This window comes from Artemia franciscana, chromosome 17, assembly GCF_032884065.1.
Source record: "Artemia franciscana chromosome 17, ASM3288406v1, whole genome shotgun sequence".
NCBI classification, from domain to species: domain Eukaryota; kingdom Metazoa; phylum Arthropoda; class Branchiopoda; order Anostraca; family Artemiidae; genus Artemia; species Artemia franciscana.
Genome location: NC_088879.1, coordinates 9,766,185 through 9,780,138, shown reverse-complemented (window position 1 = coordinate 9,780,138; position 13,954 = coordinate 9,766,185). Strand labels below are relative to the sequence as shown.

The window sequence follows — 13,954 nt, the reverse complement described above, 5'->3', positions numbered from 1 at the left end:
TAGTAAAGACGGTGGGAGCAGTGAAGATGTTAAAAGTAGTGTAACCTAATCTCAGGGTGTCTTTCACAGTTAAAAAAAAAGTTTTTAAGGATAGGAAGATAAGTCTGCAAACCAAGACTAGAATATTGGAAGCCACAGTGATGACAATGGTCAAATATGGCTCTGAAGCATGGGCGCTCCGAAAAGAGGATGAAGATTTGCTAGATGTTTTCCAGAGAAATTGCCTACGGATTGTTCCGGGTACCCGGCTGACTGACCGTATTTCAAACAGTAGGCTGTACGAAAAGTGTGGTTCAATCTCCTTTCTCGGGCTATAATGACAGAAAGATTGATATGGCTAGGGTACATTCTGCGGATGAAAGATGACAGATTGCCAAATATTGTCTTTTTTGGCCAACCGTTTAGGGTTGAATGGAATTCGGATCATCCACGGTTGGGGTGGGAAGATGTCATAAATAAAGATTTAAAGGATATTGGACTTCCTGGGAGGGTGTAAAGAGGGAGGCTTTGAATAGATTGGAATGCAGGAGGAGCGTGCGTAGCTTTATTAGCCTTAGGCGGCTTGGTGCTGCGGTGAGTTGTTAGTAGTAGTAGTAGTTAAACTAAAATATTCGATTTATTTTCAAATCTCTAATTCTTTTTATCAGCAAATGAAGGATTTACCAGGAGGGGGCATATCTATTCGGGTTGTTACCAAATATTTATGTAGAACGTCTCGAAAAATTGGGCTTTAAATGCATACTTTTGAAACACATCTATTGGGGACGTTACATGGATGACGTAATATTACTTCGGAATTATGTGGAAAATGAAGTTATTGGCTTTTTGGATCCACTTAATACATTTGACCGAAATTTACGGTTTGCCCTAATAAATTAGCGGTTCTAGATGTGTAGATTATTTGCAGCATTAATAAACTGGATTTTAACACTTAGAGAAAACCAACACAAAACAACAGATGTCTCCATTTTAAATCAAATCAAAATTAAATCAAAATTAAATTAAATCAAATCACCTCCCACAAAGTTAAAAGAGCTGTTGTAACTTCTCTCGTTGAACTGTTTATGGAACACATCAGAATTTATAAAACATGCACAACAGCAAAAAGATGACATAACTTAAGCTTTAGATTCTAATAGTACTAGTATTTCTCTTGATTCTCCTTTAAGCAGCCATATTTTTTATAATCCCAGCAATAAAATACTTTTTACGCATAAATATTTTTTGTGCATATTACGCACAAAATTTAGCTGCAGCTGTTATACATCCTTAAAATGTTGATATCCTTAAAAAGTTGCAGCTGTCTTTTTAAAGGTACGGTTGTCCTTGAAATCAATAATTGTCAATGTATGAGGTCTTACGGATTTCCAATGTTGTCAAACTTAAGTATATAGTTTTCCTTATTCATTTTCACAATTTAATATGGCAACACTGACAATAATGTGGCAATTAAAAATAACTTAATAATTTTGATATAACCAAAAAAAAAAATTCTAAAAAAAATCGCGGTTTCCAGATATGAATAGGACTAAGATTTCCTAATAATTTTATAATTTTGACCCAACTAAAAGGAAAATCTTAGAAGATCGTGGTTGTTAGCATTGTATTAATCTACCTTGATCGCATACAGTATAACCCCGGGGACTTCATTAAAAATTAGAAAAATTCAAAGAAAATAGGATATTTGATACAATTAATCTACAATGCAGTAGGATTAAAGCTGAATTTTCTCTATAAGCGATTAATCAGATTTTTCTTTTATTTAATGAATTATTTGAATTGAGTAGGCTAATCCAGTCTGCACAAAGTAGGCCTAGATTAGCTGTGGAAAAAATTCGCAAGGTAAGCAGACTAGTTGACTTTGAGCTGATAGCGCAGACAGCTGAGGACAGAATTTAGCTCCCTGAAACTTTCCTTGCATTTCAAAATAGTTTAAAAGACATATATGTAGCTGTTTGGGTCACACAATTTGAGAAAAGCTAGATGGCATTAATAGTTTTTCTTTTTGACACTATTGCCAGCTTGCGCCCTTATAAGTTTCTCACACAATTAGGATTGACAAGTTTTTATTTTATTTTGTGTTTTATTACGGCCGTTTTTTTTTATGCTCTCCGACTTTAAAGGGTAATAAATGTTGGAATTAAATTGTAATATGTGCCTTGATTGTGCTTTCTTTTTTTTACAGGAAGTTTCAGTAATGATATTTTACGCTTTGATCCAATAAAGAAGAAATTTTCCCTCCAAGAAGGCTGCCGCCTTCATTTATATATTAACACTGCTCCCTGTGGTGATGCCAGGTATGTTGCACATAACAGATTTTTATTTACCGAATTTAACGAGGAATAGGTAAAGGTAAAGAATATGGCATTGGACTTTACAGTCCCTACCGGTTGTGCTGATCTCTGTTTCATAGTAGCGGGCACGGGTTCGATTCCTGGCGTGACCAGTTATTTGGTTTGAGACAGGAATCGGTGGCGTGACTCTGTAGGCTCATCCAGAGTTTGCCCGGCTCTGAATGTGTAACAGGAGAAATCTGGGGAAAGTAAGCGAGAAGGGTGTGCGAAAGTACAGAGTACAGGATGACTTGACTTACTTGACTTAGGTCTCCTGCCGGGTGCTGCTCGGCGTAGAGAGTGATGTCTGCCTCCTCCATCCGTTTCAGTCCAGTGCGACCGTTTGGGCTTCGCTCGGTCTGATGTTTGCCATCGCCAGAAACTCGGACAGGCTGTCGGACACTCGTTTCTTCGGTCGACTGCGGGGTCGCTTCTAACCGGCTTTCGTAGGGTCAAAGTCAAAGATCGTCTTTGCGGGTAAGTGCTGGGGCATTCGAGGTAAATGTCCGAACCATCGTAATGTACGCTCAGCTTCTTGGATAGAAAACTGAGACTGCTTGGTGAGCTGCAGCAGCTTCTCATTACTCATGAAATTGAACCACCTTGGATCTTTGATCCATCTCAGGCTCATCGTCTGGAATATGTCGATGGCGTTTAGCGTTGTGGTTGATGCATGTCATGTTTCAGCTCCGTAAAGCATTACATAAACGACAAGGGCGTTGAAAATCTGCAATTTAGTTGAACGGCTGATGTTCGGTTTTCACCAAAGATGACGGTTCAGCCTACCCATGGCAGAAGACGCTTTGGGTATCCTTGCTTGCAGTTCGTGGAGAAGCAATTCATCTGAAGAAATTGTAGGGCCCAGGTAAGTGAACCTTTGGACAAATTCGATACTAGTTGTTCTGTCTAGTCTGACGGGAGAATTAACAGCAGGAGAAGACGGGTCTATAACCATAATTTATTTTATCTGCAGTCCAACATTTGCAGCCTTTTCTCGTAAGATTCGAAGCGCTTCCAGTAACTGATCCATGGAGTCCGCTAGGATGGCAAGGTCATCAGCAAAATCAGCATCTGAGATGATGCGGTCTTTAAACTTGAGGCCATGACTTTGACGTGAAGATGCCTTTATCATAATGTGGTCTATGATGACATTGAAGAGCTCTAGGGTCACTGCATATCCTTGACGCACTCCTGGTGTGATTTGGAAGAACGGACTGCGCCGGCCAATGACTTGAACACAGCTCTCTGTACCATGGTGCAGAGCTTTCAAGAGTCTGCAGTAGTTCTCAGGGAGGCCAGTCGACTCTAGAGTCCACCAAAGAGCTTCTCAGCTCACTAAGTCGAACGCAGCACGGAAGTCGAAGAAGGCAAAAAAAGCTTTATTTGGAACTTCGTAGCTTTTTCTATCATCTGTCAAATCGTGAAAATCTGTTTGATGGTTGAACTTAAAACCAGCTTGCTCCGGTCCCCGAATCCTACGAATGTTCGATCCAGACATCGATCGAGAAGGACCTCCGACATCGATCCAGAATGGCCTGAACGATCTAGTACCGTCATACTTATTTATTTACTTACTAATGAAAAGTAAAGACAGTTATGCCCTATAAAATTGTAATTTTTAGGACCAGAAATGAAAATGTGGGGTAGCTATGACATATTTATAACTATTGGAAGATAGTTCTCACGCCTGGTTCATTTAATGATTTATTTCTTTAATATATTCGTGTATTAATGGCATTTAATTAAGTCGTTTATCATTAAAATTAAATCAACAACAATTTCAAGTCGCTCAGCCAAACTTCTATTAGAAGGGCAATTATTTAAAACATATGATCAAATAAAGAGCATTAATTCAGAAGGTTTATCCGAATAAACAGCGATTAAATCGTTAATATTGATAGCTTTTATTAAAGCCGTACATTAATGTCATTTGTTGAATCATTTATTAATAAAAAGGTTTTCTTTTATTTAGCTTCTTGCTTTCCTTAGCCTTAAAGCATTTCAGTTTTGACTGGATAGAAAACAGAACTGATTTTTTACTTTGTCACATATTTGGATGCTGAACAGTTTTTTTTTATTACATTTTTCAACCTTTTTTTTAACATTTCGATTTTGCTTCTTTTTGTCTTTAGTACAAATTTTAATGCTTTTTCACCATCTGTGCTTACAAAATTCTTCCCATTATGTTGTAATTATTTAAAAGCAGTTGATTATTCAAGACTAATGAGTCTCGCTTCATCGGGAGACCACGCCTACATATTCTTCAGAAACGGTTACCATATCATTGGCAATAACCAGTTAAGCAACTCAGTAATGTTTGAATAATTAGCTCAAATCGACTCAATGTCCTTTGATAATAGACTCAAGCCATCATTACATGGTTGACAGATAGTTAATGAATGATAAGATAATTGGCGTGCCATAACAAAGAATAAAAACCCAAAAACAGATAAACGAGATAAGGGTTTTTACAAGCCCACCAGAATTAATGGTTGAAACAAAACGGATATTTTGAAAAGTCGACAGCCTAGGTTCTTCAGCGCTATAAGAGCAAGTTAGAAGGACAAATGTTGACATTTTCTGAAGAAAAAAAAAGGATAAAAGCAAACAATACCGAAAGTAAACAGAGAAAGAAAAAATAAAAGCCAAAATTGGAAGAATTAAAAAAAACTAAAAACCAAACAACGCGAAGTTCCTGCCAAAAATAACAATGGATAAACTAACAGATAATACCAACAGATTAAAAATAATAAATAGATAAACTGATGTTCATTATGAATTTTTAAGCAAAATAAACGCTTTATTAACTTAGGTAAAATGTGGCTCTTTTATATTAATGGAGACGATTTTGTTGATTAACCAAATTAGCTTTCTTCCAAATCCCATTGGCTTTATAAAACTCATTCTAATTTTTTTCTTTCTTCTTTAATTCTTTTTAAAAGACAGTTTATAGTGATTCTTTATGTCTAATTTAAAACTAGAAAGCTCCACCTTGGCCTTCATTTTAACAGTTTGTTAACGCAAACTGTCTCCTGAGGTTGAGGAGAGGGCAGCCATCCTCATTTATGGAATAATTTCTGTTTGTTTTAAGTTTTAATGTCGCCCTTTACTTTCATTTGAAAACTTGCTTTTCATTAGTTTATCATAGATAAGGTTTTTTCACCAACGACTGGTGAAAAATTCTCGATAATATCAACTTCCGAAATTAAAGATAATTTATCATGGGGATCCTTATATCGAATTTGGTATATATTTTGAGTCTAGATTGGTTTAATTTTCATCATTATTTTTATTGTTTTTAATATTTTTATTATTTTATATTGGTTTTATTTTTTAGGATTTTTGTGATACAAGATCAGGGAAGCTCTGCTGGTAATGATCCAAATCCCAATAGGAAATCTCGTGGAAGACTCCGTATGAAGATTGAAGTTGGTATGGGGACAGTTTTTTCCCAAGGTAGAAGCGTTCAGACCTGGGATGGTATTAAATGTGTAAGTATCTGCTCTTTGTTTTTTTAGGACTTTTTATACACCATGTTCACCATAAATATACACTGGGGAAGTCTCCGTTCAAGAAGACCGCCTTTGCATCTTTTGCGGTATTCCCTTGGGACTTGCAAATAATCTTGTGGCCATTACTTAGTGGGTAGTTTTGATTCTTGGCCAAGCTCTTGCAGTTCATTTTCTGTGGGAATCCCACACCTTAGCGTATCCCTTTTGATGTTTTATTCACCATGACTACCCCTTAGGGTCTGTTTTTAAGAAAAATTTCTTTGCTGAAACGGAGTTGGCCCTTTGGTAAGTCCTGTGGGGACAAGCTCTTACAGTTTAAGCTGCTTTAAGTAGAAATCACAGACCCTAGCCTAGAACTGTTATGTGTCTACTTATTAAGGCAACGCATTAGGGGGGGGGGTCTCTTTCAGAAGATGTTCTATGCTGAAGCGGAGTTGATCTTTGATATATCCTGTGGAGGCTTCTGAAACATTAATGATGTCTGCTTACAATGTAGTTTTAATTCCTGCAAGATGAAACAAACTCTTAGAATTCAGAAATGTTGAGTTGAAACCGCAGACACTAGCCCAGCCCGGTTACTAAGTTTACTGTGTTTATTACGGTTACTATGTTTCATGTTACTAAGGCAGCCCAATAAGAGGGTGCTTTTTGCCGACATTAATGATGCCTGCTTGTAATGAAGTTTTAGTTCCTGTAAAATGGAGCAAGCTCTTACAGCTTAAACTGATCTGAGTTAAAATCTCAGGCCCTTGCTTAGCCCTCTTATGGCCCCCCTAAGACATTGGGGGGGGAGTCTTTTTTAAAGAGTCGTTTGTGACTTTCATGACTCCAGTTTCTGGATCTTATCCCGCGTGACCGTTTATTTTCCAAGGACTTTCCGCCAAGAAATTCTACAAGGGTCGGAAATGGACGTTAGTCTAATAGAGCCAAGTTATTGCTATATAGCGGATGATGTCTTTGTTTGTGTCACAACGTGAAGCCAAACTTAGTTGTGATAGGTGATGTAAAAGATAATTAAAGCCTAAATACGCTATTTAAAATTGCTGGCATGACTACTCACCAGCGATGCTGTTCTCCTTTATGACGAAGCTCGGCTTCGCGTTGCAACAAGAACAAAGATGTGACTAGACAATTTTCATTAAGGAACTCCTTGATCATCCACTATATAGCCCTATACAGCCCTATACAACTATATAGTTGTATATAGCCCTATACAAAGCCCTATACAACTATACAACTAACGCAAATTTTTGCGTCAAAAATTTGTTATTTTGACCTGACCCTGCAATTTTTTTTTTTAAATACTATCCTACTCTACTAAATTTTACAATGGTGGTTTAAATGGCTTCCCTCTTATAAACGCTTAGAGTAACTATTTTGTTTCAGATTGGTTCTTTCAAAATTTTTACAAATTCAAATGTTATTGACCTACTACCTCTGAGGACTAAAGAACTAAGCGTTTAACTGGTCAGGTGTTTTCTTATGTTCCATGACTGGTCAGGTGGGGTAGACATTTACACCATAAGTTATACAATTGTAAATAAAACCTATCTCCGATATTACTGATCCTACTGCTAACAACTCATTTCAGCACCAAGCAGCCTGAAGTCATCACAGCTAGACGTGGTCCTCTTCCATCCCAATCTATTTAATACCTTGCACCCTACAAACTCCCTGGATGTTCCAGATCTTTCCTAATGGCATCCTCCCACCCTAAACAGAGATGATGTTTGGCCCTGAGTAGTTAGCTATAAAGGACAATCTTTAGCAATCTGTCATCCCTCATCTGCACAAAGTACACTAACCATCTAGACTTTTCTCTTATTGTTGCCCTGGAAAGCAGGATTCGACCAAACATTTTGTACAGGCTACTGTACAGGCGGGGTTTTCCGCTTGACTGGCAGGTTCCGACCTCTAACAATCCACTCGAGAACGCGTTATCCTTAACATAAGTAAACAATCTCTTATTATGTGCCACGCCTCAAGTGGGAATAATATTATCTCAATTTTCATCATCAACTTTTTAAGAACAACAGTTCCAACACAAAGGCCATCGAAATAAAACAGTAAGCATTTTTAACACACTATGTATATAGCCCTATATAGCCCTATACAACTATATAGTTGTGATAGGTGATGTAAAAGATAATTAAAGCCTAAATACGCTATTTAAAATTGCTGGCATGACTACTCACCAGCGATGCTGTTCTCCTTTATGACGAAGCTCGGCTTCGCGTTGCAACAAGAACAAAGATGTGACTAGACAATTTTCATTAAGGAACTCCTTGATCATCCACTATATAGCCCTAGCCTAGCACCATCACATTCTGATTTAGCACCATTATAGTATGATTTGCAATAAAATGTTGGCTCACTTCAAATTACTTCTAGTTTCTCGTTGCTAAGTTTTTATTAACCGTATTTTGATTTTGAGAAGCAAAGAAACGCCCTAACAATAAAGATGTCACTTAGTTGCCATATAAATCGAGAGCAACAAATCGAAATTTTCTTCCAGGGTGAAAGACTTCTAACGATGTCATGTTCGGATAAGTTAGCCGCCTGCAACGTACTGGGCATTCAAGGAGCACTGCTGGCTCATTTTTTTGACCCCATATACTTAGATGGCATAACAATTGGAACATGCTTCAGTCTTGCCCATTTACAAAGGTTGGTCTCTCTCTTTTCCACTCTTTCTTGCTATGTCTCTCCCTCATCTTTTCTCTCTCCCTCTCTCCTCCTTTCTCCTCTTTTTCTCTTTCTCTCTCCTCCTTTTTCCTCTTCTTCTCTTTCCCTCTCTTCTTCTTTCTCCTCTTCTTCTCTCTCCCTTTCTCCTCTTCTTCTCTCTCCCTCTCCCCTTCTTCTCTCTCCCTTTCCCCTCTCTCTCTCTCTCTTTCTTTCTTTCTTTCTTTCTATTTCTCTTTTTATATCTCCCTCGTAGGCTAGTATTTGTCTATTCCGTTCCCAGTTTTAAGGAGTATTCGTAATATGGGTGAGCAAAAGGTAGAGCGCATGCCCCATTTTGGAATAGGGGTATTTATTAGGGGTAAGATTCACATTCTATGGGGATTCCTTTAAGATAATTTAAAGTTATGATGTATATAACAAACGGTTTCATATCCTTAATTTCCACAAACTACGATTTGTGGAAGAACCCAGTTGGAACTACGCATTTAGTTCGCAGAAGAAGAAAGTAGAGAAAGAAATACTTTGAAAATCGCTGGCATGATGAGGAAAACAAGGACAAAGTTTGGCCGAAGGTGAAACCGAGGCTGATCCAGTCAAAATGATAAATTTGATCCAATTGATAAAAGACTCGAAAACCTAATTAGAGTTAGGCCAAGACTGATTGTCTCTGTGAGAGGTAAAGCTGGCCTAAGTTTTTCAGAATTGCATAATGATGATTAATTTCACTTCTTTATGGTCTTTATGATCTCGCATCAGATGAGTTTCAATCTATCTGCTATTGCTGAATTAATCAGCAAAATCAGACGGACTTCTAAAAATTTCATGGAAACAATCAGTATTTTACTGGAGTCGATTTCTAATAATTAGCTATTCATTTGATTCCTCAGCATATATTTTCGCATACATTGAAAAAATTTTAAAAGGTGTGTTTGCGTTTTTCATATAAAAATGCTAGTAAAAAATTGTCCACAATCCACAAAATCACTGTGGTATTTCGCAAAACGTAGTATGTGGGAACTAAGACTGTTATGGTGACTATAGAAAGTGCTTTGGGATTTACTCCAATTAGAAAGTTCCAGTTGAAAATTTCTCATTAAAAGTTTAAACAGCATTGGAATTGAAGTTCAACTAAAGTCAGAAAGCCAAAAACTGAATAAAATATTGATTAAACGGAAATGAAAGGTCTTTTTTAAGAAAATATTTATATTAATTTGAAAGCGTTTAAGGCAAAGAGTATAGGAAACTTTCAAGAGTAAAAATTCGTGGCAAAAAATCTTTATAAATCATTGCCATCTAGCGTCTGGCGTCTCTTGGCAGTTTTTCAAGCTGTGTAATCATTTTTCTGACAGAAACGGGAATCATTCGTTTTTTATGATACTAATTTTACTAATTAGAACAGTTTAATTGATTTTTCTTATCATTTCACGGAAAAAATAGACCAAATGTTAGCATACGGAAAAAATATAGCACGCCAAACGCTAGATGATATTAATAGTTTTTCTTTTTTCGACACTAACGCCAGTTTCCATTCTTACTAATTACCCATACTTTTTGGCTTAAGGGTCGAAATGAACTGATCTAACTTTTGAAAAGATAACCTTACTTTTTTTGTAGATTTTAAATTCTTAACAGTCTTAGTATACTCAGTGGCTATCTCAAATTTGTCCCTTATCTACTTTATTAGTTTTAGGTTAATTTTTATTATTATTATTATTATTAGTACAAATTTAGGCCAGAGGGATAAGAGAAAGCTGCATGTTTTGCATGTTTTATCCTAGAGCGATAAGAGAAAGCTAACAGTCTTAGTATACTCAGTGGCTATCTCAAATTTGTCCCTTATCTACTTTATTAGTTTTAGGTTAATTATTATTATTATTATTATTATTATTATTAGTACAAATTTAGGCCAGAGGGATAAGAGAAAGCTGCATGTTTTGCATGTTTTATCCCAGAGGGATAAGAGAAAGCTAACAGTCTTAGTATACTCAGTGGCTATCTCAAATTTGTCCCTTATCTACTTTATTAGTTTTAGGTTAATTTTTATTATTATTATTATTATTATTAGTACAAATTTAGGCCAGAGGGATAAGAGAAAGCTGCATGTTTTGCATGTTTTATCCTAGAGCGATAAGAGAAAGCTAACAGTCTTAGTATACTCAGTGGCTATCTCAAATTTGTCCCTTATCTACTTTATTAGTTTTAGGTTAATTATTATTATTATTATTATTATTAGTACAAATTTAGGCCAGAGGGATAAGAGAAAGCTGCATGTTTTGCATGTTTTATCCCAGAGGGATAAGAGAAAGCTAACAGTCTTAGTATACTCAGTGGCTATCTCAAATTTGTCCCTTATCTACTTTATTAGTTTTAGGTTAATTTTTATTATTATTATTATTATTATTAGTACAAATTTAGGCCAGAGGGATAAGAGAAAGCTGCATGTTTTGCATGTTTTATCCCAGAGGGATAAGAGAAAGCTAACAGTCTTAGTATACTCAGTGGCTATCTCAAATTTGTCCCTTATCTACTTTATTAGTTTTAGGTTAATTATTATTATTATTATTAGTACAAATTTAGGCCAGAGGGATAAGAGGAAGCTGCATGTTTGAGAATTTGTTTCCAGTGATGAGATTATGTGAAAGCGTCTCCATATTAATCCAAACTAGATGAACAAAGTTGCATGTCCAAAACTTTGTTGGGCCGAAATTTTAAGAATAAAGTACAAAAAAACGAAGACCGAAAGTTAATACTAATGTATTATTAAATACAAAGACGATTAAAGACAAAACTATTATAAATTAATTATTAATAGCAAAAAATTAATAATTAGTTAAAAGACAAAACCAAACAAGGGTAATTTTTCAAAAGTTGAATAAAACGCAGAGATAAAACAGATATTTCGACAAACATTTCCGCCAAGCCGTCCATAGTACCAAATGAAAGAAAAATTATTTTCCTTCTCACTGTCTGTGCCGGGATATCTCCTTTGTCTTTTGTTTTATGTTTCTGTTTTATCTGACCCCTGAAAATTACTCCGTGTGGCGAATAACAAAAGGTAATACAACGAGGAATTATAATAAGACTGTGAAATTTAGACGAAATGAATATTTCGGCTCTATATATAAGAGCCGTCTTCTGCAAAATAATAGATATAAAATTATACTTTTTATCAAATGCGTGACCACTAAAAGCAAATTAAAACTGAGTCCTATATGTCCCGTGAGTCCCATTTTTATTGACCCTCTTTGGTTTAATCTTTTTCTCATTTTTTCACTTTTTTTTTCTTTTGTCGTACGATATATATAGACAGCGTGTTCTCAAAACGCACTTAAAAAGTAAACGAAACTCTTCTTGGATTTCTTGGGTGAGAAACAGAGGCTTAAAAGAGGAGGGGATTGTGGAAGAGCACTTGGAAGAGTGGTGATTTCTTGGACAGGACCAGCAGAACACATCTTCTGGTGTCAGTATAAAAAAGCTAATACATTATTTTACGCTATTACGTGCCTCTTAGGAGTCCGCTTTATGGGGCTTTAATAACTCAGTTAATCTGAAATAAATCCGGATTAACCAGCTAGGAAAGTACCGCAAATCTTCTTAAGAAAATACAATTTAAATAATTTTTGTATTACTTCAAAAGAGGCTGGGAAAGTTTAATTCGTTACTGGGCTCCCTGAATACATGAAAAACATCCATTGTTTATGCAGCGAAAATCAAAGGCATCAGTTGTGCCCGTTAAAAAGCAAACTAATGAGTACAGGAAATTTTGAGATTTGAAATTTAAAAGAAAAATTAACATTCTTAAAATTTAAAGAAATTAGTTAATTAAAATAAAAGTAAAAACATAAAATTAGTTCTTAAAAAAAAAATTTTTTGATTTCAGAAAATGCTAAATAAAATCTTTAAAAAAATAGCCAAGAAAGAGTAATCGTGTCATCAGTAACCAATAACAATAAAATTAACAATGAAACGTATATTTTACGAAATATAAATAAAATGTATAATAAATGTAATAAATAAATAAATGACAAAAACAAAATAAGTCTTGGCTATGGATTTTTTTTTTATCACCGTGTCAATGTTGCTTTACATTTTGTCATTGGTCAAGTATAATCCGCCTTTTCCCAATGAGGCTGTAATCAAAAAACCTAAACTAGCTTTGAATTTTGTGCTTAAGGCCTAGTGGAAGTCCAAGCATTTTACTCCCTAGTCAGTTCTTTTTCAGGGGCGGCAACTCGTTCAAAAACAAGGTTCTCAGTTTTCTTTGTCGCTTCAACTTGGTAAACATGAGAAGGTTGAACTAAAGGGTTTCTCACTCAAAATTACGATTAGGTGCAGGTTATCCTTAGCAATTCTTCTTGTAATTATTTATACAATATAATTTTTTATATATATTTATTAACCAGCAGTTTGGTGTCTGCATGCTACTTATTCTCCAGACTATACACTGAATCACTCAAGAACAATCCGAGTGGTTAGTCCCTTGGTCTAATTTATGCATTCTCACACGCTCCGATTACAGCTGCACCTAATCTTTTGAGGGGAAATTTTGACTTCGTAACACAAATATATAAAGTATTTGAAGGGACTACAGCCAGCAGGTATATATTATAGAAATAAGTTTCTGATTGTTGAATAGAATATTTTCTGATACCCCACAGCAACAGTGTGAGTGTAACAATTTAGAATACAAACCCGAAACAGGTTTTATAACTATTCTGGAATTATAAAATAAATAATTGTCGGCTTTGAGATTTGATTAGATCAAAATATTCGCCAGATTTTTTTATGTCTGTTAAAATAGAAACTGCCGAAATCACTAATTCAGGAACGCAAGGCAAACTCCAAATGTTTAACTTGGGAGGTATAGGAAGATTCCTTGAGAGCCCGTCCTGCCTTAATTTCCAAGTAATTGGTGCGCTAGACCTGAAATCCTTTGTCCGTGAGGACAGGGGTATGAGTCCTGGTGTCGCTGGGTATTTGGTTTGGAACAGGGGTAACCCTAGTGGCCGTATGCTCAGCCAGAGTCGACCCAGCTCCAAATGCGTACATGGAGAAATTTGGGAGAAAAACACGGGAAGCGTTGAATGATTTGCCCCCAACCACGCATTGCATTCCTGGCCGAAGGCAGAGAATCGGGAGATCGGTACCTGCGCAACGCAGGCCATTGGTCAATATTTTTTTTATTATTATTATCCCAACCATACAGTGAGGGAAGGAATGAGGGATTGATCCCTGTCATTTAAGAAAGTTAGCTCAAGAAGCATCCCCTGAAAAACCTTTTTCTTTTGTCTGATGAAAATCCTCCGCATCTTGGAAGGAGAGTTCTTTTTTAAGAAACTAAACTCTTATCATTTATTCTTTAGACACGTTACTGCCCCAAAGAAATTAGTTTTCAAGAGGCTATATAAACATGCTATTGGCTTC

The 13,954-nt window shown here is 36.0% G+C and overlaps 1 protein-coding gene across 3 annotated transcripts in view; it reads left to right on the top strand.

Annotated features, from left to right (window-relative positions):
- The window catches only part of LOC136037805 (double-stranded RNA-specific editase 1-like), an 86,353-nt gene that overhangs the window by 48,360 nt on the left and 24,039 nt on the right, over window positions 1–13,954 (top strand). For all 3 annotated transcript variants that reach the window (XR_010620041.1, XR_010620040.1, XM_065720638.1), the window contains exons 7-9: window positions 2,186–2,297; window positions 5,671–5,824; window positions 8,361–8,512. Coding sequence is in view for 1 of the 3 variants with exons in the window: in XM_065720638.1 (XP_065576710.1) it covers window positions 2,186–2,297; window positions 5,671–5,824; window positions 8,361–8,512 (418 nt within the window). In the remaining 2 variants the exon portion in view is untranslated. The remainder of the gene's footprint in view (window positions 1–2,185; window positions 2,298–5,670; window positions 5,825–8,360; window positions 8,513–13,954) is intronic.